The 23,685-nt window shown below is 66.9% G+C and overlaps 1 protein-coding gene across 1 annotated transcript in view; it reads left to right on the forward strand.

Annotated features, from left to right (window-relative positions):
* The window catches only part of MUC5B (mucin 5B, oligomeric mucus/gel-forming), a 34,377-nt gene extending 10,911 nt beyond the window's left edge, over positions 1 to 23,466 (forward strand). Inside the window, 29 exon segments of the mRNA XM_053900118.1 lie at positions 244 to 382; positions 926 to 1,045; positions 1,795 to 1,974; positions 2,405 to 2,644; positions 3,422 to 3,578; positions 4,106 to 4,234; positions 4,337 to 4,481; positions 4,562 to 4,605; positions 4,688 to 4,885; positions 5,090 to 12,408; positions 12,410 to 15,926; positions 16,095 to 16,276; positions 16,522 to 16,693; positions 17,541 to 17,797; positions 18,037 to 18,223; positions 18,307 to 18,511; positions 18,592 to 18,767; positions 18,835 to 18,904; positions 19,101 to 19,201; positions 19,496 to 19,527; positions 19,798 to 19,978; positions 20,252 to 20,356; positions 20,460 to 20,497; positions 21,021 to 21,137; positions 21,279 to 21,365; positions 21,492 to 21,614; positions 21,867 to 21,912; positions 22,104 to 22,212; positions 22,623 to 23,466. Coding sequence (XP_053756093.1) covers positions 244 to 382; positions 926 to 1,045; positions 1,795 to 1,974; positions 2,405 to 2,644; positions 3,422 to 3,578; positions 4,106 to 4,234; positions 4,337 to 4,481; positions 4,562 to 4,605; positions 4,688 to 4,885; positions 5,090 to 12,408; positions 12,410 to 15,926; positions 16,095 to 16,276; positions 16,522 to 16,693; positions 17,541 to 17,797; positions 18,037 to 18,223; positions 18,307 to 18,511; positions 18,592 to 18,767; positions 18,835 to 18,904; positions 19,101 to 19,201; positions 19,496 to 19,527; positions 19,798 to 19,978; positions 20,252 to 20,356; positions 20,460 to 20,497; positions 21,021 to 21,137; positions 21,279 to 21,365; positions 21,492 to 21,614; positions 21,867 to 21,912; positions 22,104 to 22,212; positions 22,623 to 22,827 — 14,581 coding nt within the window. The 3' untranslated portion in view covers positions 22,828 to 23,466.
* Positions 23,467 to 23,685: the final 219 nt, after the last annotated feature.

Here is a 23,685-nt window from a genome sequence, read left to right on the forward strand (position 1 = left end):
TCGTCCTTGGAAGGTGCCCCAGGGGCCAGGCCTAGCCGTGGCCGGCCGGTCAGAGCCGACGCCAGGGGCTCCGGCCCCGCCGCACTCCAGGCGCCAAGGGCTTCAGAAGCCGAGAGACAGGAGTGCCGCAGGCAGGCAGGTGGCAGGAGGCGACTGCCTGAGCTCGCCGCGTCACTTAACCCCTCCGGAGAGTGGGGCGGGGCGGCCCCCGTGACCTGGCCGTCGCCTGTCCTCGCCTCACAGCACGTGCAGGAGCCGCAGGTGGGAATGCAGCAGCAAGGCCTGCCTGGGCACCTGCGTGGCCTACGGGGACGGCCACTTCATCACCTTCGATGGCGAGCGCTACAGCTTTGAAGGAAGTTGCGAGTACACGCTGGCGCAGGTACGCCTGGTCCCCTCTCTGCCCCCGCCTACCCGGCCTCCTAGCCCCGCCCCTCGCCCCGGCCACGCCCCCACTCGTCCTCCTCGTCCCACCCTCCTCGCCCCTCACCTCACCCTCCTCATCCTCGTCCCGCCCCCCTCGCCCTCGCCTCGTCCCCCTCGCCCCTCGCACCGCCCTCTTCGTCCTGGCCACGCCCACCGTCCTCGTCCCACCCTCCTCGTCCTCGTCCCGCCCTCCTCATCCTCGCCCCGCCCTCCTCGCCCCTCACCCCGCCCCCCTCGTCCCGGCCACGCCCCCTCTCGTCCTCTTCGTGCCCGCCCCCCCCGCCCCGCCCTCCTTATCCCCGCCCCACCCCTGCTCCCGCCCTCCTACGCCCCCACACCCTCCTCGTCCCCGTCCCCGCCTCTCGCCCCGTCAACCTCGCCCCACCCCCGCCGCCTCATCCCGGCCCATCGCCCCGTCCTCTTCGTCCCCGTCCCCCGCCCTCTTCGCCCCGCCCCCTCGCCCAGCCTGCTCCCGCAGCCTGACCCCTCCCTGTCCCAGGACTACTGTGGGGGCAATGGCACCGGCACCACAAATGGGACTTTCCGCGTCGTCACCGAAAATGTCCCCTGTGGGACCACGGGTGTCACCTGCTCTAAGGCCATCAAGCTCTTCCTGGAGGTGAGAGCCCCCAGGAACCTTCTCCCTCCCTCTGCCCTCCAGCTGACGGTCCTGGGGCAACCTGAACAAATGACCACAGCCCGGACCCGAAACCAGAGAAATTCATTCTCTTGGTTGTGACGCCAGGACTCTGCCATGCAGGTGTCCCAGGGCCGAGACCACACCCCCCCCCCCCCCCAGCTCCTGGGCTCCACCGCCCCTCCCCCACCTGTCTGCCCCTCTCTTCTCCCACACGGACACCTGTGGTTGGACTGAGGCTCGCCCTAAGTCCCAGATGAGCTCATCCGTCGCTGACACCTGCAAAGACCCTCCTTCCAAATAAGGTCACATTCACGGGCTTCAGGGGTCAGGATGTGGACACACCTTTTTGGGGGCCTGCGTTCAGCCCACCACATCAGGGTGCCCAGTTCCAGCAGAGGGAGGTCAGAGTTCACCTGGCAGAGAGGCGCACTGCTGGCGGGGGACGTCTCCCCCACAGGGTGGTAAGAGCATGAGCAGGGTCACCTCACTCAGAGGCCAGCGAGTTAGGGTGGCCAGTCCTGCAGACTCCCTCTGGGACCCGTGCACCCCTGCTTACTGTGGCCCTGGCTTTCTAAGCCGCCTCCCAGCCCAGTCGGCTTGGCCTCTCGCCTGGTGTTTGCTGACAGTCAGGAGCCCACCAGCCCTGTGCCGAGGGCCCCTGAGTACCTGTGGCCCCCGGGCTGGCCCCTCCGTCCCGGCTGCCACCACCTCCGTGTGCCCCTCTGCAGAACTATGAGCTGATCCTGCATGAGAGCACCCACAAGGTGGTGCAGAGGGGGCCGGGCGGAGACCTGCCGTACAAGGTCCGGTACACGGGCGTCTACCTGACTGTCGAGACCCGCAGCGGCGTGGTGGTGTCCTGGGACCGAAAGACCAGCGTGTTCATCCGACTACAGCAGGGCTACAAGGTGAGAGTGGGCGGGCTGGGGACCCCCTCTGGCAGGGACAGATCTGGCCCAGAATGGACCGTCTGGCCGCTGACAATCCACGGAGGGCTGGGGCCAGTCCACTCACAATGCCAACTTCTGAAAAGGCAGGTGTTGGGACCCAAGGGACCGACTGACAGAGTCCTGGTTAGAAAGCCATTCTCTGCTCTCTGGTCCCCCCACGCCCACCGGGCCTGCTTGCCCACCTGCCCACCTGTTCATCTGGCTGCCCACCTGCCCGCTTGCCATAGGACCCACTGTGCACCCCATCCGCCTGCAGGTTCCCCGGGCACTCCCTGGGGACACCAGCCGTCAGGCAGTCACCCCTGGGCTATGCGCCGCTCCCTCGGGCTGCCCCCTGCAGCCCCAACACCCATGCTGCCTGCCCCCCCCCACCCCCCTCCGTGTGCAGGGCCGGGTCTGCGGGCTGTGCGGGAACTTTGACGACAACGCCGTCAATGACTTCACCACGCGGAGCCAGTCCGTGGTGGGCAACGCCCTGGAGTTTGGCAACAGCTGGAAATTCTCCCCGTCCTGCGCCGACGCCCCGGCCCCCAGGGACGCCTGCACCGCCAACCCGCACCGCAAGTCCTGGGCCCAGAAGCAGTGCAGCGTCCTCAACAGCGCCACCTTCGCCGCCTGCCACGCTCAGGTGGGCTGTGCGAAGTGGGCGCTCTGGCCTCGGGGGCTGGAGGGTCGGGCTGCCTCCTTCCCTCCTGGTCAGGGCTGGGTCTGGCCTGGGCCTCTGAGCTCGGTCTTGATGTGGGTGCACACCAGGTGGGAGGTCCAAACGGTGTGCCCCAAGCCCTGCCCAGGGGTCCCGACCCAGAGCATCCCACAGCTTTCCTTGACCCCTCAGGCCCATTCCCCTAGAAGCAGGGTTGTGAGCCATACAGACCCCCGGTGTCACCTCCCTGTCCTACCCACATTCCCTGGCCTGCCGGGCTTCACCAGTACTGAGGACTGGGGTCGGTCTTGGAGACTCTTCCCCAAAGTCCTTCCTGTGACTTTAATGAGAACTCGAGTTCTCGTCACTCACGAGCACGGTCTCACGATCCAGGACGTGACTTGCAGGCCGCTTAGGAGGAAACGGTCTGGTGGCAAACGTGTCTTGGGTTCACTCTGGGCTCTGCTGCTCAAGGGAGGAGTGTGGTTGGGGGCCCGCCCCCTCACCCCGAGGAGACAGGCAGGGTCACGACACAGCTACGGGGAGGGCTGTCTGTGGTTAAGTGTGATGTGAGCAGAGGTGAGGGGTGAGGGGCACAGAGGGGCAGGCTGGCCGGGGCGCGGGTGAAGGTGCCCAGGTGGGTGGGAGTCACGGGTCTCAGACTGCAGATGTGGGATGCCAAGATCAGATGGTCCCTCTGCCGGGGTAGGGCTGGCGGTCCCCTGACTGCCTGTTGAGCAGACCTACCACCCTCTGCCCCAGGTCGACTCCACCAAGTATTACGAGGCCTGCGTGGGCGACACGTGTGCCTGTGACTCCGGGGGCGACTGTGAGTGTCTCTGCACGGCCGTGGCTGCTTACGCCCAGGCCTGCCGCGACGTGGGCGTGTGCGTGTCCTGGCGGACCCCGGACATCTGCCGTGAGTTCACGGGATGTGGCGTCGGGGCAGGGCGGGCCCCCACCCCAGGGAGCGACACGCTGCGCGGTTAAGGCTGGTCGCCCGTGGAGGGGGGCGGCGGGTGTCGGAAAGGAACGTGAAATGGGGAGGGGTGTCACCGATGGACAGACGGGAGAATGTTCCGGAACCCAGAGGGGTCAGTAGAGCCCTGCTCCCCCACCCCGCCCGCCTAGAACCTGGCCGGAGGGGAGCGTAGTGGGCAGCCGCTCCGGCCGGAGTCCCCCACCCTGACAGGCGGCACCCCCGAGGAGCCAGGGGACCTGCGGCTGCGTCTGGTCACGGGCATTTGGGGCCCACACCCCCCGAGGCCCCATGCGGGAGGCACAGGGGAGGGACGGGGCTTGGTCGAAGGTCGGGGTGCGGGGGGAGCCCGGCCGGCCGCTGGGTGGCCCTGGAGGCCGTCGTTGCCAGGGCGGCGCCCCACCTGGGGCCGCTGGTGGCTCGCTCTGGCCGGAGCGGGCCCGCTGAGTCGGCCCCCTCACCTGCAGCCTTGTTCTGCGACTACTACAACCGCGAGGGCCAGTGCGAGTGGCACTACCAGCCGTGCGGCGCGCCCTGCATGAGGACCTGCCGGAACCCGAGCGGCCGCTGCCTGACCGACCTGCCGGGCCTGGAAGGTGAGGGCAGGGTCGTGCGTGGGTGGCGGGCTGGCCGCCCCGGGGCAGCAGCCACCACCTGGCCACGAGGGTGAGTCTCCTGCCCGCCCCGCCGCTGCCCAGGCTGCTACCCAAAGTGCCCGCCCAGCGAGCCGTTCTTCAACGAGGACCGGATGAAGTGCGTGGCCCAGTGCGGCTGCTACGATGAGGACGGGAACTACCACGACGTGGGCGCGAGGGTCCCCACGGCAGAGAACTGCCAGAGCTGGTGAGTGGGCCGGGGAGCCGGGGCGGGGGGCTGCTGGCCCGGTGCGGCTGGCCCTCAGCTCTCTCCTCTCCCCTCCCTAGTGAATGCACGGCCGGCGGCCTCCGGTGCACGCACAGCCTCGAAGGTAAGGGCGAGGGGTGCCACGCGGGGCTAGGGCCTGGGGGCTGGGGTCTCCAAGTCAGCCCTGCGCCTACCCTGTCTGCCAGCCTGCACCTGCACCTACGAGGGCAGGACCTACCATTTCGAGGACGTCATCTACAACACGACCGACGGGCTCGGTGCCTGTTTGATCGCCATCTGTGGAAGCAATGGGACCGTCATTCGGAGGGCCGTGGAATGTCCAGGAACCCCGTCCACGACACCCTTCACCTTCACCACCACCGTGACACCCCTCTCCACAACAGGTAAGCCTGGAGGACACCCTGCCGGTCCTGCCTCCCTCTCCCAAACCCCGGAGTCTGGGCAACAGTCTGGGTGGAGAGGGAACACAAGCGGCAGGTCAGCGCAGGCGTCCTGGGCGTGAGGGACGGCCTGGGTCACCTCTCCTCCTGGGCACGGCTGGCGGGCGTGCAGAGGAGGCTGACGACGTTCCTGCCTCCCGCCCACAGGCTCAGTCCCCACCTCCTCCACCGTGTGTGTGCGAGAAGTGTGCTATTGGTCCGGCTGGCATGACAGCAGCCATCCAGAGCCTGGCCTGGCAGGTGGAGACTTTGAGACGTTTGCGAACCTGAGGCAGAGGGGCCATGAGGTCTGCCCAGCCCCAGTGGCCATTGAGTGCCGGGCACAGAAATTCCCCCACATCCCGCTGCAGCTTCTGGGCCAGAAAGTGGAGTGTGACGTGGCCCGGGGGCTGACTTGCCTCAACGGTGAGCAGAGCCACCAGCTATGCTATAACTACGAGGTGCAAGTCCTCTGCTGTGACCACGTGCCCTGTGGCACCTCCCCTGGTGCCACCACCCAGCAGCCACCGGTCAGCTCCCTGTCTGGCCCCACCTTCCAGTCCACGGAGGCCCCCACCATCCAGTCCACGGGGGTCCCCACCTTCCAGTCCACGGGGGCCCCCACCATCCAGTCCACGCTGGCCCCCACCTTCCAGTCCACGGCGGCCCCCACCGTCCAGTCCACGGAGGCCCCCACCGTCCAGTCCACGGGGGTCCCCACCTTCCAGTCCACGGGGGCCCCCACCTTCCAGTCCACGGCGGCCCCCACCTTCCAGTCCACGGCGGCCCCCACCGTCCAGTCCACGGGGGTCCCCACCGTCCAGTCCACGGCGGCCCCCACCGTCCAGTCCACGCGGGCCCCCACCGTCCAGTCCACGGGGGCCCCCACCGTCCAGTCCACGGGGGCCCCCACCGTCCAGTCCACGGGGGCCCCCACCGTCCAGTCCACGGGGGCCCCCACCGTCCAGTCCACGGGGGCCCCCACCGTCCAGTCCACGGGGGCCCCCACCGTCCAGTCCACGGGGGCCCCCACCGTCCAGTCTACGGCGGCCCCCACCGTCCAGTCCACGGAGGCCCCCACCGTCCAGTCCACGCGGGCCCCCACCGTCCAGTCCACGGGGGCCACAACCACGACAGGGACCCGGACACTAAGCAGCTCCTCGGCCTCGGCCACCACCGCCTGTCAGCCCCGGTGTCGGTGGACAGAGTGGTTCGATGAGGACTACCCCAAGTCCGAGGAGGCCGGGGGGGACGTTGAGTCGTATGACAAGATCAGGAGGGCGGGAGGGGCCGTGTGCGAGCAGCCGGAGGACATCGAGTGCCAGGCCGAGATCTTCCCCGGCAGGAGCCCCGCGGAGCTGGGCCAGCGCGTGCACTGCGACCCCGGCTTCGGCCTGGTGTGCAGGAACGAGGAGCAGGCGGGCCTGTTCAAGATGTGCTACAACTACAGGGTCCGTGTGCTCTGCTGCAGCCGCGACCACTGCGCAGGGTCCGCCACCACCGCCGGGCCGTGGCCTCGGGCGAGCCCGCGGGGGACCCCGTGGCGCCCCTCGACGGGAACCACCCCGGCGTCAGGGACGACCCCAACCCACGCGGCTCCCACCGTCACAAGAGCAGCGGGCGCGACCGGCACCGGCACCATCAGCCCACGGTCCGCAGAGACGGCCACGCCGACGACAAAGACGTCGCCGGGAACCCCGGGAACCGGGCCCACCACCGGCCAGGGCACGACGGGCTGTCAGCCCCAGTGCGAGTGGACAGACTGGTTTGACGTGGACTTCCCGACCTCAGGGGTGGAGGGCGGGGACATGGAGACCTTCGACAACATCAGGGCCGCCGGGGGCAAGCTGTGCCGGGAGCCCAAGGACGTCCAGTGCCGGGCAGAGAGCTACCCCGAGGTCAGCATCGACCAGATCGGGCAGGTGATCAGCTGCAGCCTGCAGACAGGGCTGGTCTGTAGGAACGCGGACCAGAAGGGCCAGTTCAACATGTGCTTCAACTATAACGTCCGGGCGCTCTGCTGCCAGCCCTCCCCCCACTGCCCCAGCTCCGCGGCTCCCAGCACCAGCAGCGCTGCCGCTGGGGCTGTGACGTCACGGGGACCAGGGGCCTCCACCACAGCAGTAACCCGGTCCCAGACCTCTTCCCCCAGGAACACCCCGATGGTCACTGTCCCCACCTCCCAGACAGGTCCTTCCTCCCCCGGGACCACCCAGACCCTTCCTCCTTTGTCTGGGACCACCCAGATCCTTCCTTCTTCCCCCAGGACCACCCAGACCCCTCCTTCTTCTGGGACCACCTGGAGGGTCACTGTCCCCACCTCCCAGACAGTTCCTTCCTCCCCCAGGACCACCCAGACCCTTCCTCCTTTGTCTGGGACCACCCAGATCCTTCCTTCTTCCCCCAGGACCACCCAGACCCCTCCTTCTTCTGGGACCACCTGGAGGGTCACTGTCCCCACCTCCCAGACAGGTCCTTCCTCCCCCAGGACCACCCAGACCCTTCCCCCTTCCTCTGGGACCACCTGGAGGGTCACTGTCCCCACCTCCCAGCCAGGTCCCTCCTCCCCCCAGACCACCCAGAGACTCTCTGTGGCCACCGGCCAGACGCTTCCTCCCTCTGCCAGGATCACAGAGAGGGTCTCCAGCCCCAGCCCCTCTTCCTCTCCGGGCATCCCCACGACGACCAGCAAGCCCACCTCAGCCCACGCACCCACCACGGTCCCTGTGGTGACCTCCAGTGGGCGGACCACCCCCTGGTCCCAGACCAGCAGGCCCACCTCCAGGACCACACCGCTCTCCACAGCCTCGCGGCCCGGCTCCACCAGGCACACGCTGGTCCCCTCGTCCTCCCCGGGCTGCAGGCCACGGTGCTCGTGGACAGACTGGTTCGACGAGGACTACCCCATACCGGGCCCCGACGGCGGGGACTTCGAGACCTTCGCGGTCTGGCGCTTGGCCGGGCACGTCTTCTGTGACCGGCCCCGGGACATCGAGTGCCGATCAGAGAAGGTGCCCGATGTGCCCCTGGAGGACGTGGGGCAGGTGGTCCAGTGCAACGTGAGCTTTGGGCTGGTGTGCCGCAACCGCGAGCAGCCGGGGCCCCTGCCCTACTGCCACAACTTCCACGCGCGACTGCTCTGCTGTGAGGACTACAGCCACTGTGCCAGCTCTGCGGTCCCTGAGCCCACCACCAGCAGCAGCAGCACAGGACAAATGTCATCGCAAGTTCCTGGGCCACAGACGACGGCCACGCACCCCTCCTCCCCTGCCACCACCCAGAGGGTCACTGTCCCCACCACCCAGACCCTTCCTCCTTCCTCTGGGACCACCAAAACCCTTCCTCCTTCCTCTGGGACCACCCAGACCCCTCCGCCTTCCTCTGGGACCACCCAGATGCTTCCTTCTTCCCCTGGCACCAACAAAACCCTTCCTCCTTCCTCTGGGACCACCCAGACACTTCCTTCTTCCCCTGGGACCACCAAAACCCTTCCTCCTTCCTCTGGGACCACCCAGACACTTCCTTCTTCCCCTGGGACCACCAAAACCCTTCCTCCTTCCTCTGGGACCACCCAGACCCCTCCTCCTTCCTCTGGGATCACCCAGACCCTTCCTTCTTCCCCTGGGACCACCCAGAGCCTTTCTGTTTCCTCTGGGACTACCCAGATCCTTCCTTCCTCCCAAGAGACCACCCAGAGGGTCTCTGTCCCCACCTCCCAGCCAGGTCCCTCCTCCCCTTGGACCACCCAGACCCTTCCTCCTTTGTCTGGGACCACCCAGATCCTTCCTTCTTCCCCCAGGACCACCCAGACCCCTCCTTCTACTGGAACCACCTGGAGGGTCACTGTCCCCACCTCCCAGACAGTTCCTTCCTCCCCCAGGACCACCCAGACCCTTCCCCCGTCTTCTGGGACCACCCGGAGGGTCACGGTCCCCACCTCCCAGCCAGGTCCCTCCTCCCCCCAGACCACCCAGAGACTCTCTGTGGCCACCAGCCAGACGCTTCCTCCCTCTGCCAGGATCACAGAGAGGGTCTCCAGCCCCAGCCCCTCCTCCTCTCCGGGCATCCCCACGACGACGAGCAAGCCCACCTCAGCCCACGCACCCACCACGGTCTCTGTGGTGACCTCCAGTGGGCGGACCACCCCCTGGTCCCAGACCAGCAGGCCCACCTCCAGGACCACACCGCTCTCCACAGCCTCGCGGCCCGGCTCCACCAGGCACACGCTGGTCCCCTCGTCCTCCCCGGGCTGCAGGCCACGGTGCGCGTGGACAGACTGGTTCGACGAGGACTACCCCATACCGGGCCCCGACGGCGGGGACTTCGAGACCTTCGAGGTCTGGCGCTTGGCCGGGCACGTCTTCTGTGACCGGCCCCGGGACATCGAGTGCCGATCAGAGAAGGTGCCCGATGTGCCCCTGGAGGAGGTGGGGCAGGTGGTCCAGTGCAACGTGAGCTTTGGGCTGGTGTGCCGCAACCGCGAGCAGCCGGGGCCCCTGCCCTACTGCCACAACTTCCACGCGCGACTGCTCTGCTGTGAGGACTACAGCCACTGCGCCACCACCACCGCGGCCCCCTCCCCATCCCAGGAGACCTCCCGTACCTCGGCGATGCCCACCACTGTCTCCCCCTCCCCGCCCAGCACCCGGGTCAGTGCGTCCCCGACGTGGGGCACCGAGACCTCGCCCGGCCTCCCCGGCACCGTGCCCAGCACCGCCGGGGCCACGTCCAGCACCAGGGCCTCCTTACCGCCCCTCACGACCGAGGCCACCAGCTCCCCGCTGAGCACCACCCCGGGCCCCTCCACGGCCACGTCACCAGCAGTTGGGTCCACGGCCTGCGAGCCTCGCTGTGCCTGGACGGACTGGCTAGACGAGAGCTATCCGGTGCCAGGGGCCTCTGGTGGGGACTTTGAGACGTATGCCAACATCCGGGCGGCCGGCAAAGCCATCTGCAAGCGGCCCCTGGACCTGGAGTGTCGGGCCGAGCCGCTGCCCGATGTGCCCCTGCAGGAGCTGGGCCAGGTGGTGCAGTGCAGGCTGGACGAGGGTCTGGTGTGCCACAATCGTGACCAGGTTGGCCGGTTCAAGATGTGCCTCAACTACCACATCCGCGTGCTCTGCTGTGACGACTACAGCCACTGTCCCAGCACCCTGGCCACCACTACGATGACCCCCCGGGCCACCAGCCCGGGTCCGACCCCCACACTGGCTGCCAGTACCACCGCCCGGTCCCCAACGACCCCCAGTCCTACAGCGCCCAGCACGGGCCACACCGCGGCCACCTTCCCGTGCCAGCCCGCCTGCCGCTGGACGGGCTGGCTGGACAGTGACCAGCCCCTGCCCGGCCGCTTCGGGGGCGACATTGAGACCTACTACCACATCCAGGACACGGGCGGCCAGCTCTGCGCGGATCCCGAGGCCATCGAGTGCCAGGCCGTCCTCTTCCCGGACGTGCCCTTGGAGCAGCTGGGCCAGGTGCTACGATGTGACGTCAACTACGGACTCATCTGCAGGAACAACCGGCAGAGAGGAGGCCAGACTTGCCTCAACTACCACATCCGCGTGCTCTGCTGTGAGGACTACAGCCACTGTGCCAGCTCTGCGGTCCCTGAGCCCACCACCAGCAGCAGCAGCAGCAGCAGCACAGGACAAAGGTCATCGCAGGTTTCTGGACCGCAGACGAGGGCCACGCACCCCTCTTCCCCTACCACCACCCGGAGGGTCACTGTCCCCACCACCCAGACCGTTCCTCCTTTCTCTGGGACCACCCAGGCCCTTCCTTCTTCCCGTGGGACCACCCAGACCCTTTTTACTTCCCCTGGGACCACCCAGACCCCTCCTCCTTTCTCTGGGATGACTCAGACCCTTCCTTCTTCCCCTGGGACCACCCACACCCTTTTAACCTCCCCTGGGACCACCCAGACCCTTCCTTCTTCCTCTGGGACCACCCAGACCCTTCCTCCTTCCCCTGGGACCACGCAGACAATTCCTTCTTCCCCTGGGAGCACCCAGACCCTTTTTACTTCCCCTGGGACCACCCAGAGCCTTTCTGTTTCCTCTGGGACCACCCAGATCCTTCCTTCCTCCCAAAGGACCACCCAGAGGGTCTCTATCCCCACCTCCCAGCCAGGTCCCTCCTCCCCTCGGACCACCCAGACCCTTCCTTCTTCCCCTGGGACCACCCAGACCCTTTTTTCTTCCTCTGCGACCACCCAGACCCCTCCTCCTTTCTCTGGGACCACCCAGACCCTTCCTTCTTCCCCTGGGACCACCCACACCCTTTTTACCTCCCCTGGGACCACCCAGACCCTTCCTTCTTCCTCTGGGACCACCCAGACCCTTCCTTCTTCCCCTGGGACCACCCACACCCTTTTTACTTCCCCTGGGACCACCCACACCCTTTTTACCTCCCCTGGGACCACCCAGACCCTTCCTTCTTCCTCTGGGACCACCCAGACCCTTCCTTCTTCCCCTGGGACCACCCACACCCTTTTTACCTCCCCTGGGACCACCCAGACCCTTCCTCCTTCCCCTGGGACCACGCAGACAATTCCTTCTTCCCCTGGGACCACCCAGACCCTTTTTACTTCCCCTGGGACCACCCAGAGCCTTTCTGTTTCCTCTGGGACCACCCAGATCCTTCCTTCCTCCCAAAGGACCACCCAGAGGGTCTCTGTCTCCACCTCCCATCCAGGTCCCTCCTCCCCTCGGACCACCCAGACCTTTCCTCCTCCTTCTGGGACGACCCAGATCCTTCCTTCTTCCCCCAGGACCACCCAGGCCCCTCCTTCTTCTGGGACCACCTGGAGGGTCACTGTCCCCACCTCCCAGCCAGGTCCCTCCTCCCCTCGGACCACCCAGACCCTTCCTCCTTTGTCTGGGACCACCCAGATCCTTCCTTCTTCCCCCAGGACCACCCAGACCCCTCCTTCTTCTGGAACCACCTGGAGGGTCACTGTCCCCACCTCCCAGACAGTTCCTTCCTCCCCCAGGACCACCCAGACCCTTCCCCCTTCTTCTGGGACCACCCGGAGGGTCACTGTCCCCACCTCCCAGCCAGGTCCCTCCTCCCCTCAGACCACCCAGAGACTCTCTGTGGCCACCGGCCAGACGCTTCCTCCCTCTGCCAGGATCACAGAGAGGGTCTCCAGCCCCAGCCCCTCCTCCTCTCCGGGCATCCCCACGACGACCAGCAAGCCCACCTCAGCCCACGCACCCACCACGGTCTCTGTGGTGACCTCCAGTGGGCGGACCACCCCCTGGTCCCGGCCCAGCAGGCCCACCTCCAGGACCACACCACTCTCCACAGCCTCGCGGCCCGGCTCCACCAGGCACACGCTGGTCCCCTCGTCCTCCCCGGGCTGCAGGCCACGGTGCTCGTGGACAGACTGGTTCGACGAGGACTACCCCATACCGGGCCCCGACGGCGGGGACTTCGAGACCTTCGCGGTCTGGCGCTTGGCCGGGCACGTCTTCTGTGACCGGCCCCCGGGACATCGAGTGCCGATCAGAGAAGGTGCCCGATGTGCCCCTGGAGGAGGTGGGGCAGGTGGTCCAGTGCAACGTGAGCTTTGGGCTGGTGTGCCGCAACCGCGAGCAGCCGGGGCCCCTGCCCTACTGCCACAACTTCCACGCGCGACTGCTCTGCTGTGAGGACTACAGCCACTGCGCCACCACGCCCGCCACCACCGCGGCCCCCTCCCCGTCGACCTCCCGTACCTCGGCGATGCCCACCACCACGCCCACCACTGTCTCCCGCTCCCCGCCCAGCACCCGGGTCAGTGCGTCCCCGACGTGGGGCACCGAGACCTCGCCCGGCCTCCCCGGCACCGTGCCCAGCACCGCCGGGGCCACGTCCAGCACCAGGGCCTCCTTACCGCCCCTCACGACCGAGGCCACCAGCTCCCCGCTGAGCACCACCCCGGGCCCCTCCACGGCCACGTCACCAGCAGTTGGGTCCACGGCCTGCGAGCCTCGCTGTGCCTGGACGGACTGGCTAGACGAGAGCTATCCGGTGCCAGGGGCCTCTGGTGGGGACTTTGAGACGTATGCCAACATCCGGGCGGCCGGCAAAGCCATCTGCAAGCGGCCCCTGGACCTGGAGTGTCGGGCCGAGCCGCTGCCCGATGTGCCCCTGCAGGAGCTGGGCCAGGTGGTGCAGTGCAGGCTGGACGAGGGTCTGGTGTGCCACAATCGTGACCAGGTTGGCCGGTTCAAGATGTGCCTCAACTACCACATCCGCGTGCTCTGCTGTGACGACTACAGCCACTGTCCCAGCACCCTGGCCACCACTACGATGACCCCCCGGGCCACCAGCCCGGGTCCGACCCCCACACTGGCTGCCAGTACCACCGCCCGGTCCCCAACGACCCCCAGTCCTACAGCGCCCAGCACGGGCCACACCGCGGCCACCTTCCCGTGCCAGCCCGCCTGCCGCTGGACGGGCTGGCTGGACAGTGACCAGCCCCTGCCCGGCCGCTTCGGGGGCGACATTGAGACCTACTACCACATCCAGGACACGGGCGGCCAGCTCTGCGCGGATCCCGAGGCCATCGAGTGCCAGGCCGTCCTCTTCCCGGACGTGCCCTTGGAGCAGCTGGGCCAGGTGCTACGATGTGACGTCAACTACGGACTCATCTGCAGGAACAACCGGCAGAGAGGAGGCCAGACTTGCCTCAACTACCACATCCGCGTGCTCTGCTGTGAGGACTACAGCCACTGTGCCAGCTCTGCGGTCCCTGAGCCCACCACCAGCAGCAGCAGCAGCAGCAGCACAGGACAAAGGTCATCGCAGGTTTCTGGACCGCAGACGAGGGCCACGCACCCCTCTTCCCCTACCACCACCCGGAGGGTCACTGTCCCCACCACCCAGACCGTTCCTCCTTTCTCTGGGACCACCCAGGCCCTTCCTTCTTCCCGTGGGACCACCCAGACCCTTTTTACTTCCCCTGGGACCACCCAGACCCCTCCTCCTTTCTCTGGGATGACTCAGACCCTTCCTTCTTCCCCTGGGACCACCCACACCCTTTTAACCTCCCCTGGGACCACCCAGACCCTTCCTTCTTCCTCTGGGACCACCCAGACCCTTCCTCCTTCCCCTGGGACCACGCAGACAATTCCTTCTTCCCCTGGGAGCACCCAGACCCTTTTTACTTCCCCTGGGACCACCCAGAGCCTTTCTGTTTCCTCTGGGACCACCCAGATCCTTCCTTCCTCCCAAAGGACCACCCAGAGGGTCTCTATCCCCACCTCCCAGCCAGGTCCCTCCTCCCCTCGGACCACCCAGACCCTTCCTTCTTCCCCTGGGACCACCCAGACCCTTTTTTCTTCCTCTGCGACCACCCAGACCCCTCCTCCTTTCTCTGGGACCACCCAGACCCTTCCTTCTTCCCCTGGGACCACCCACACCCTTTTTACCTCCCCTGGGACCACTCAGACCCTTCCTTCTTCCTCTGGGACCACCCAGACCCTTCCTTCTTCCCCTGGGACCACCCACACCCTTTTTACTTCCCCTGGGACCACCCACACCCTTTTTACCTCCCCTGGGACCACCCAGACCCTTCCTTCTTCCTCTGGGACCACCCAGACCCTTCCTCCTTCCCCTGGGACCACGCAGACAATTCCTTCTTCCCCTGGGAGCACCCAGACCCTTTTTACTTCCCCTGGGACCACCCAGAGCCTTTCTGTTTCCTCTGGGACCACCCAGATCCTTCCTTCCTCCCAAAGGACCACCCAGAGGGTCTCTGTCCCCACCTCCCAGCCAGGTCCCTCCTCCCCTCGGACCACCCAGACCCTTCCTCCTTCTTCTGGGACGACCCAGATCCTTCCTTCTTCCCCCAGGACCACCCAGGCCCCTCCTTCTTCTGGAACCACCCGGAGGGTCACTGTCCCCACCTCCCAGACAGGTCCTTCCTCCCCCAGGACCACCCAGACCCTTCCCCCTTCTTCTGGAACCACCCGGAGGGTCACTGTCCCCACCTCCCAGCCAGGTCCCTCCTCCCCCCGGACCACCCAGAGACTCTCTGTGGCCACCGGCCAGACGCTTCCTCCCTCTGCCAGGATCACAGAGAGGATCTCCAGCCCCAGCCCCTCCTCCTCTCCGGGCATCCCCACGACGACCAGCAAGCCCACCTCAGCCCACGCACCCACCATGGTCCCTGTGGTGACCTCCAGTGGGCGGACCACCCCCTGGTCCCGGCCCAGCAGGCCCACCTCCAGGACCACACCGCTCTCCACAGCCTCGCGGCCCGGCTCCACCAGGCACACGCTGGTCCCCTCGTCCTCCCCGGGCTGCAGGCCACGGTGCTCGTGGACAGACTGGTTCGACGAGGACTACCCCATACCGGGCCCCGACGGCGGGGACTTCGAGACCTTCGCGGTCTGGCGCTTGGCCGGGCACGTCTTCTGTGACCGGCCCCGGGACATCGAGTGCCGATCAGAGAAGGTGCCCGATGTGCCCCTGGAGGACGTGGGGCAGGTGGTCCAGTGCAACGTGAGCTTTGGGCTGGTGTGCCGCAACCGCGAGCAGCCGGGGCCCCTGCCCTACTGCCACAACTTCCACGCGCGACTGCTCTGCTGTGAGGACTACAGCGACTGCGCCACCACCCCCGCCACCACCGCGGCCCCCTCCCCGTCGACCTCCCGTACCTCGGCGATGCCCACCACCACGCCCACCACTGTCTCCCGCTCCCCGCCCAGCACCCGGGTCAGTGCGTCCCCGACGTGGCGCACCGAGACCCCGCCCGGCCTCCCGGGCACCGTGCCCAGCACCGCCAGGGCCACGTCCAGCACCAGGGCCTCCCTACCGCCCCCCACGACCGAGGCCGCCAGCTCCCCGCTGAGCACCGCCCCGGGCCCCTCCGCGGCTGCCTCCACATCCCTGCCTGTCCCGGTGTGGACCTCGTCCACCTCCGTGGTCACCACCCCGAGGCCCCCAGCATCCAGCAGCACGCACTTCACCACCGGCTGCTTCTGCCGGGCTTATGGGCAGCTCTTCTCTCCCGGTGAGTGAGGAGGCCCCTGGTTCCTTCCAACTGTCCACCCAGGGCCTCAGAGCCTGGGTCTCTGGGGCCCCTCCGTGTGCCTCCTGGGACTCGGGTGGTGCCGCCCAAGCCCCCCCTTCTCCTGAGCTAAACTTGGCGTGATCCCCTTGGTGATTTTCTCCTCTACAGGGGATGTGGTCTACAACAAGACGGACGGTGCGGGCTGCCACTTCTCTGCCATCTGCAACCAACGCTGCGACATTGACCGCTTCCAGGGCACCTGCCCCACCTCCTCGCCCCCGGCATCCTCGGCGCCCCTGTCCCCCTCCCCCGCAGCTCCTCCCTGCGACCTCCTTGTCCCTCCCCGACAGGTGCGCTTCCTGCCTGTGCTTCCTTTCTTTGCTGTGTGCCTGGGGTTGGGCAACCAACTGGGGGCTGAGCCCTGCCCTGCTTGGGGCTGTGGGCGGCCCCCGCTCACCCCTCCACGGGTAGCGCCGGAGGAAGGCGCCAAGGATTGGGGCCGGCCCAGGACAACGAGGGACCTGAGGCCGTGGCAGGGCCACGTGGCAGGTCTCGTGGCCCCCAGCCGGTGAGCACCGTCCCCGCTGTCTCCCAGGTGAACGAGTCCTGGACCCTGCCGGACTGCACGGTGGCCCGGTGTGAAGGCAACAACCGCATGGTGCTTCTGGAGCGGAAGTCAGCGGCCAGTGTGAGCTGCGTGAACGGGCATCGGCCAGTCAGAGTGTGGCAGGGGAGCGAGCCGTGTGACTTCCGTTTTGAGTGCGAGTGTAAGCTGGGTGGGGCCGGGGGGTGTGCAGGGAGCCCCCCCCACATAGAAGGGGCTCCCGAACGGGGGTGGGTGTGCACACGGGAGCAGCAGCCGCGCCGTTGTCCCCGGGGTTTCTGGGCGTCTTTCACGGAGCTGCCGTCTGGGAGCACTTCCGGCCTGGGCCCTGGACACCTGGACGGCAGGTTCCGGGAGAAGTGAGGACCGCACGCTGGGTCACAACACCAGGAATGCCTGAGGCTGCAGGGAGGGCCCTCCCTGCCTTGTCGGCCTTGGGGGCTCCAGGCATCCCTAGGCTTGTGGCCACGGGCCTCCAGCCGTGACTCGGCCTTCCTGTGGCCACTCCGTTCTTTACAAGGACACTTATCACCGGGCTAGAGCGACCCTGGTAATCCGGGACGGTATCCTCTAGATCCTTAACGTAATCACTGACATGAAGACCCTTTCCCCAAACAAGGGTCCATTCTCAGGCTCTGGGGACATGTCCTTATTCTTCAGGGCCACCATCCAGCCTACTCGCCCATTTTATAAAAAAGGCAGCCGAGGGGCGCCTGCGGGGCTCAGTCGGTTGAGTGTCCGACTTCGGCTCAGGTCATGATCTCGCGGTTTGTGAGTTCGAGCCCCGCGCCGGGCTCTGTGCTGAACATCTCAGAGCCTGGAGCCTGCTTCGGATTCTGGGTCTCCCCCTCTCTCTGCCCCTCCCCTGCTCAGGTTCTGTCTCTCTCTGTCTGTCAATAATCAATAAACATTAAAAAAAAATTTAAAAAAGAGGCAGCCAAGGCCCAGGGCAGTTGAGTGGCTCCCCCAGGTGGCACTTTTGGGGTGAGGGGACTGCCCATGTCCCGCAGGCTTGTGCAGCGGCTGGGGTAACTCTCACTACAACACCTTTGACGGCACCTCCTACTCCTTCGTGGACAACTGCACCCACGTGCTCATGCGGGAGATCCGCCCACGCCACGGGAACCTCAGCATCTACATGCACAACTACTACTGTGGGGCCACCTCAGCCACTGCCCAGTGTCCCCGCGCCCTCAGCGCCCGCTATAAGTCCACGGAGGTCATCCTCACCACCAGCACCGGCGCCAACGGGCAGGAGGAGCCCCTGGTGAGTGGCCCTGCCCTGCATCACCGGGGAAGGCCTGCAGGCCTGGAGGTCAGCCCCCGGAGGGGCCTCTGGAAGGGCAAAGGGCGTGCCATGACGCCCCGGGGGCCCGAACGCAGCCAGCTGGGACTCCCCCAAGGACTTGGGGCCCCAGCACCCGGGAGGGAGAGCCTCCAAGGCAGGCCCTGCTGCCCCACCACCCGATCATGGATCCCCCACCCCCACCCCCGATATGTCCTCAGATATTGTTTGACCGAAAGCAAGTGAGCCCGGGCTTTGCAAAGAACGGCGTGAGTGTGTCCGTGACAGGCACCACCACGATGGGCATGGACATTCCTGCCCTTAATGTCAGCATCAGCTTCGACGGACACGTCTTCCAGGTCCGGCTGCCCTACACCCACTTCAGCCACAACACGGAGGGCCAGTGCGGTGAGTGGGGGCCACAGCCACCTCAGCACAGGTGGGGAGAGGGGCAAGGACAAGACCGTGACCCTGCTGCCCCGCCTCCCCAGGCACCTGCACCAACAGCCAGACAGACGACTGCCGCCGGCCAGACGGCACCACCGCCCCCACCTGCCAAGACATGGCCCATACCTGGCTGGTCCAAGAGAGCAGCAGGGAGGACTGCGGGGCACCCACCCCCCAGCCCCCGGTACCCGCCACGGCCACCTCCTCCCCATGCCCCCCAGCACCTCTCTGCGAGCTGTTGCTGAGCCCGTGAGTCTCTCCTCTGGGTTTGGTGGTCCTGGGACAGGGACCTACTCTCTGCCCCGGCCTCTGACCGCCCCTGCCCACAGGGTCTTCGCAGAGTGCCACGGCCTCATCCCGCCGGGCCCGTTCTTCAGCTCCTGCGTCAGTGATGGCTGCCGAGCCGACCGCCAGGCGCCCTGCGAGAGCCTGGAGGCCTACGCAGCACTCTGCCGTGCCCAGGGCGTGTGCAGCAGCTGGCGCAACGCCACCGGCGGGCTGTGCAGTGAGTCGGGGCGGCCCCTGGGGGCTCTGGCCTCCTTGGCCCACCTGACACCTGTCTCTGTCCCCAGATTTCACCTGTCCGTCCGGCAAGGTGTACCAGCCGTGTGGCCCCGCACAGCCTGAGTCCTGCGACTCCAGGTAAAGCCTGCCTGCGAGGTCCAGGGGCACCAAAGGGCCTGGGGCTCCCTTCCCCCGCCCCGATCTCTGAGCCTTCGCTCCCGAGTGGCCCCGGGCAGCTGGCCAACCCCAGTAGCCCGCCCTGCCCTCGGCCCTCGCCCCTAGGACTGCACTCATGTGGATCAAGGGTCCTAGAAATGCCCTCCTCTCCTTGCAGGCACCAGAGCGAGGTGGGCAAGGGGCTGGCGGAAGGCTGCTTCTGCCCGGATGGACACACCCTCTTCAACACGCACACAAACGTCTGCGTGCGCGAGTGCGGTAAGCACCCGCCGTGGCTGCCCTGACCTGAGCTACAGGGCTGCAGGGGGAGCTCTGGGGTGGCAAGACGCCAGTCCAGGACCGTCCCTCCTGGGTGCTCACTCCACAGAGGGCGCAGTATGGCCGTGACACCGAGTTCCCCAGGGAATTGTGTCCCCAGCGGGAAGAAGAGGCCTCTGCTGGGGGTGGGGGCAGCCAGGCCCGCAAGGACATGTCCCAGGGCCTGTGGTCTCTGCCCACTGGGTCTGGAACCCAGCACCCCCAGTGATCTTCCCCTTCCTTCTCCCCTTGCAGGCTGTGTGGGACCAGACGGGTTTCCCAAATCTGTGAGTATTCTGCCCCCCGGCTACCTGCCCCCTCGCCTGAGCAATGGGAGGGAAAGCCCCATCTCAGGGCACCCTGCTCTGCCCGGGCAGCCCCGTGGGGGGCTGGCGTGGGGTGCCCCCCCGGTGTGCGACACATCCGTCACCCGGGCTGCTGCAGAGACAGCAGCTTGAGCGGGAGGCCAAAGGCTGGCATGACCACACTGAGGGCTGCAGCCCAAGAGCCAGGGCACCGTCTGGGAGTCTCCAGGGACCCTGACTGGTCTCTTCCAGCCCGGGGAGCGGTGGGTCAGCAACTGCCAGGACTGCTTGTGTCACGAGGGCTCCCTGTCCGTGCGGTGCACGCCCGTGCTGTGCGAAGCCCAGGACCGGCCCCTGCAGTGCAGCCGGGCGGGCCTGGTGACTGTGACCAGGCCTGTGGCTGACAAGCCGTGCTGCCTGGAGACGCTGTGCGGTGAGCCCCGTGCCCCCATTGGCCACAGGGTGAGGAGGGCCGAGGAGGGGGCCAGTTGGTGGGCCTCTTGGTGCTTCATTTTTCTACCTAAAATGAGGCTGGTGGCTTCTGGTGTGGCTGGGTACAGCGAGGGGACCCAGCAGGAACTTAGAAGATTCAACCCCCAGGAAAAAAATATGACTGTTGCAAGAAACTCCCCTAGACTGTGAGCTGGCACAGCCAGAAAAGGGGAGCTGCAGAGGTGCCCCTGACAGCGCCCCGACTCTCCCACAGTCTGCAACACGACCACCTGCCCCCAGAGCCCACCCAAATGTGTGCCGGGAGAGGAGCTGGTGGCCACCCAGGAGGAGGGCGACTGCTGCCCCACCTTCAGCTGCCGTGAGCTGTGCTGGGGATTCTCTGGGGTGGGGCTCGGGAGGCAGAGGGTGAGCACTTTCCCCCTAACACCTGGGCAGGTGCTCAGCCCTCCCTTTCCTTCCAGGACCTAAGCTGTGCACCTACAATGGCACCGCCTATGGGGTAAGGGCTCTGCTGCGCCAGGGGGCAGTGGGTGGGGCCCTGGGCTCCGCACCTCGGCTAGGGGACCTCCACCCCTCATCTGGACAGGCCCAGCCCTGCCTGCAGCCTCCTGCTTGAGAGCAGATAAGCATGGGGCTCTGGGTCCTGTAGAGCCTAGTGGAGACATGAAGGAGGGGGACACAGGGGCGGCACTGTCTGCCGAGGGCCTGGGAGGGCCATGGGCTGAATGCCTGCCTCTGAGAGCTTAGGTTCAGGGTCTCCCAGGAGCCTCATCACAGCAAGAGGGCTGGGGTAGGACCATGCCCTCCCAGCCCCCTCCAGCCTGCCTGCCTTCCCTGCCTCTGCCCCGGTCTATGCTCAGCCAGGGGGTACATGCAGAATTCTATTTGAAGAACAAAGAAACCACTTTCTGTAGGCCTTCCCTTCCTGCCGCCCAGCCAGCAGCAAGGAAGGGTCTTGGCCCCGGGTCCTGTGCCCCTACCAGTGCCCTCAATGTTGCCTCCCCTCACCCCAACCACTGTAGATCGGTGCAACCTTCCCAGCGGTCACTCCCTGCCACACATGCACCTGCCTGTCCGTGGACACCCAGCACCCAACGGTGCAGTGTAAGGAGGACAACTGCAGCACCACCTGCCCCCAGGTACGCCCTCCTGGGCAGACGCCGGTAGTGCCTGCCTGGTGGCAGCCCTGGGCAGGTTGCTAAGGAGGTCGCTGGGCCCTTAGGGTATGGATGGGGTTCAGGAGGGCTGGGGGTGAGGATGTAACCATCCCTGTCCCTCAGGGCTTCCAGTACCAGAAGGTGGACGGACAGTGCTGTGGGGAGTGCGTGCAGACAGCGTGTCTCACGCCGGACGGCCGGCTGGTCCAGGTAAGAGGGGGTTCGGTCTCTGCCCCCCCGCCCCCCCGCCAGGGGAGACTTCCCTTCAGCCCTTCTCAGCCCACCAGATAATTCATTCCCCTGGGGGCCTCCACCCTCCCCATCGCATTTCTGCAGCCCAACGAGACCTGGGTCAGCAGCCTCGTGGACAACTGCACGGAGTACCGCTGCGACGCCAAGAACGGGCTCCACGTGCTCACCCCGAGGCCGCTGCCCTGCCCGGACCCGTCCAGCTGCAAGGTGTGTGTCCCGGGGCGCCCGCGTCCTGGAGATCCCTCCCAAGGGCCCCGCCCACGCCCGTCCCCGGAGGCCACGCCCCCAACCAGGGCCACGCCCACCCGATTCCCCACTCCCCACCTAGGAGGCCACGCCCCACCCCTGGGAAGCCCGCCCACGCTCGGCCCCAGAGGCCCCGCCCGCGCTCCTACTCCTGGGAGTTCCTGCCCAGCCCCCAGCCCCCCACCTCCCGCTCTGTCTCCCCCACCCTTGCAGGGCATCCTCAGGAAAACTGGCTGCTGCTACTCCTGTGAGGAAGTGGGTAAGCTGAGGCCCGCCTACCTGTCCGCACCCTCCAGCCCCTCCCAGTCTCTATGCAATGATTTCTGCCCCAAGCTGCCTCTAGCCCCAGGACCCCACCCCGAGCGCGGGGCTCCCGAGGGTGGGAGGAGCGGCCCCAGGTCAGGGGAGAGCCCTTCCCGCACCTCCACCGCCCTTCCTCCCTCCGCCCAGACTCCTGTCAAGTCCGGGTCAACAGGACGGTCCTGAGACACCAGGGCTGCGCCACCCAGGCCCCGGTCAACGTCACCTTCTGCGAGGGCTCATGCCCAGGAGTGTCCAAGTGAGCGAGGCCGGCTCCCCTCCCAAGGGCCCCCTCCCCGCCCCAGACCTCCCTGGCTTCTGCCAGGTGGAGCAAGTAGGCCGGGAGAGCAGAAGGAAGGATGTAACGTTGGCTCAAGACCCGGGGGGTCGGGGGGGGGGGGTTCCTGGAGGGAGGAGGGTCTTGTCCCCATCAGCTAGTTTGATGAGCTGGTTCCAAGAAGGGAGGGGGCCTGACCAGAGAAGGTCAGAGCTCGGTGACCCTGAGCACTGTCCCAGGTCAGGTCAGAGAAGCCCCCAGTGCTCGGAGGACAAGCTCAGGGCTGCCCGTGAGTGGGCGGGAGCCATCGTCTCCAGGCCCCAGAGAAAGCAAGAGCTGGGTGGCTGGGGCTGGACGAGGCGGGTCCTGAGGGTGGGCACTCAAATCTGCAGGTTCTCCATGGAGGCCCAGGCCATGCAGCGTCAGTGCACCTGCTGCCAGGAGACGAGGCTTCACGAGGAGGTGGTGACCATGCAGTGTCCCGATGGGACAGCGGTCCAGCACACCTACACCCACGTGGACGAGTGCAGCTGTGCTCCGTCCTGCGTCCCTGCTCCCGAGGCTCCCGAGGACAGCACCCCCATCTTCTCGATCTAGGGGTCCACCACTGGCTGTTGCCATTCTGACCCCATCCCACAAGCTCCCTCCCTCCCCCTCCGGAGCCAGAACACTCACTACCCAACCGCGGATAGCCGGGCCAGCCTGCTGCAGGACTCCGAACACACCCTCCACCCGTGCCCTCGCAACACCTGCGCCCTGGAGGTGATGGTGCCATGACGGCCTGCCCGAGGGGGGCTCCAGGAGGGGGCCTCGCCCTCGGAGCCCCTTCAGCACGTCTTGGCCACCTGCTTGGCCATCAGGGCCGACCCCTCATTTGAGACACAAGCGCCTGCTCCGTCCGGACTCGCCCCCTTCTTGGTGTCAGAGGTGTGCCCCATAGCAAAGTGCGCATCAGCTGCCATGCTGCTCTCCGCACTGTGGGCCGGCGTGCCCCCCTCCTGCCCCCCCGCTGCTCCTCAAAGCCCCGGGGAACAGATTCCTGCTGGCTACCTCCTGCAGCAGAATTCAGGCTGAGGCCCGTCCAGGCAAGGCCAGGCCGGCAGCCTCCAGGGAGCGGTGTCAGGCAGGCCCATGTCTGGACCCAGGCGTGGGGTTACCATGGCCGACAGGAGGGCCCCGGGCAGGGGTGGGGGGCGTCGGAGCTCCCTCTGCTCACTCCGCCCCGATCTTGCAAATAAACGCTGAGCATTGTGTACATGTCTTGGCCCTGGAGTCTTTTCCGCCAACTGAGTGCCCCCCTCCGTGTGTCCGTGGGCCAGGCAGGGCCCCTCAGGCTGTATAGCACCCCCAGGGCTCATGCCGGACCCGCTGGGAGGGACAGGTGGGTGAGGGGCAAGGAGGCCCCTCGGGGTCAGTCTTGGGCTGTGGGGAATTGGCGTGAGTCATCATTTCAAA

This window comes from Panthera pardus, unplaced genomic scaffold (genome assembly GCF_024362965.1).
Source record: "Panthera pardus isolate Hobbes unplaced genomic scaffold, ASM2436296v1 HiC_scaffold_12, whole genome shotgun sequence".
In the NCBI taxonomy this organism is placed as follows: domain Eukaryota; kingdom Metazoa; phylum Chordata; class Mammalia; order Carnivora; family Felidae; genus Panthera; species Panthera pardus.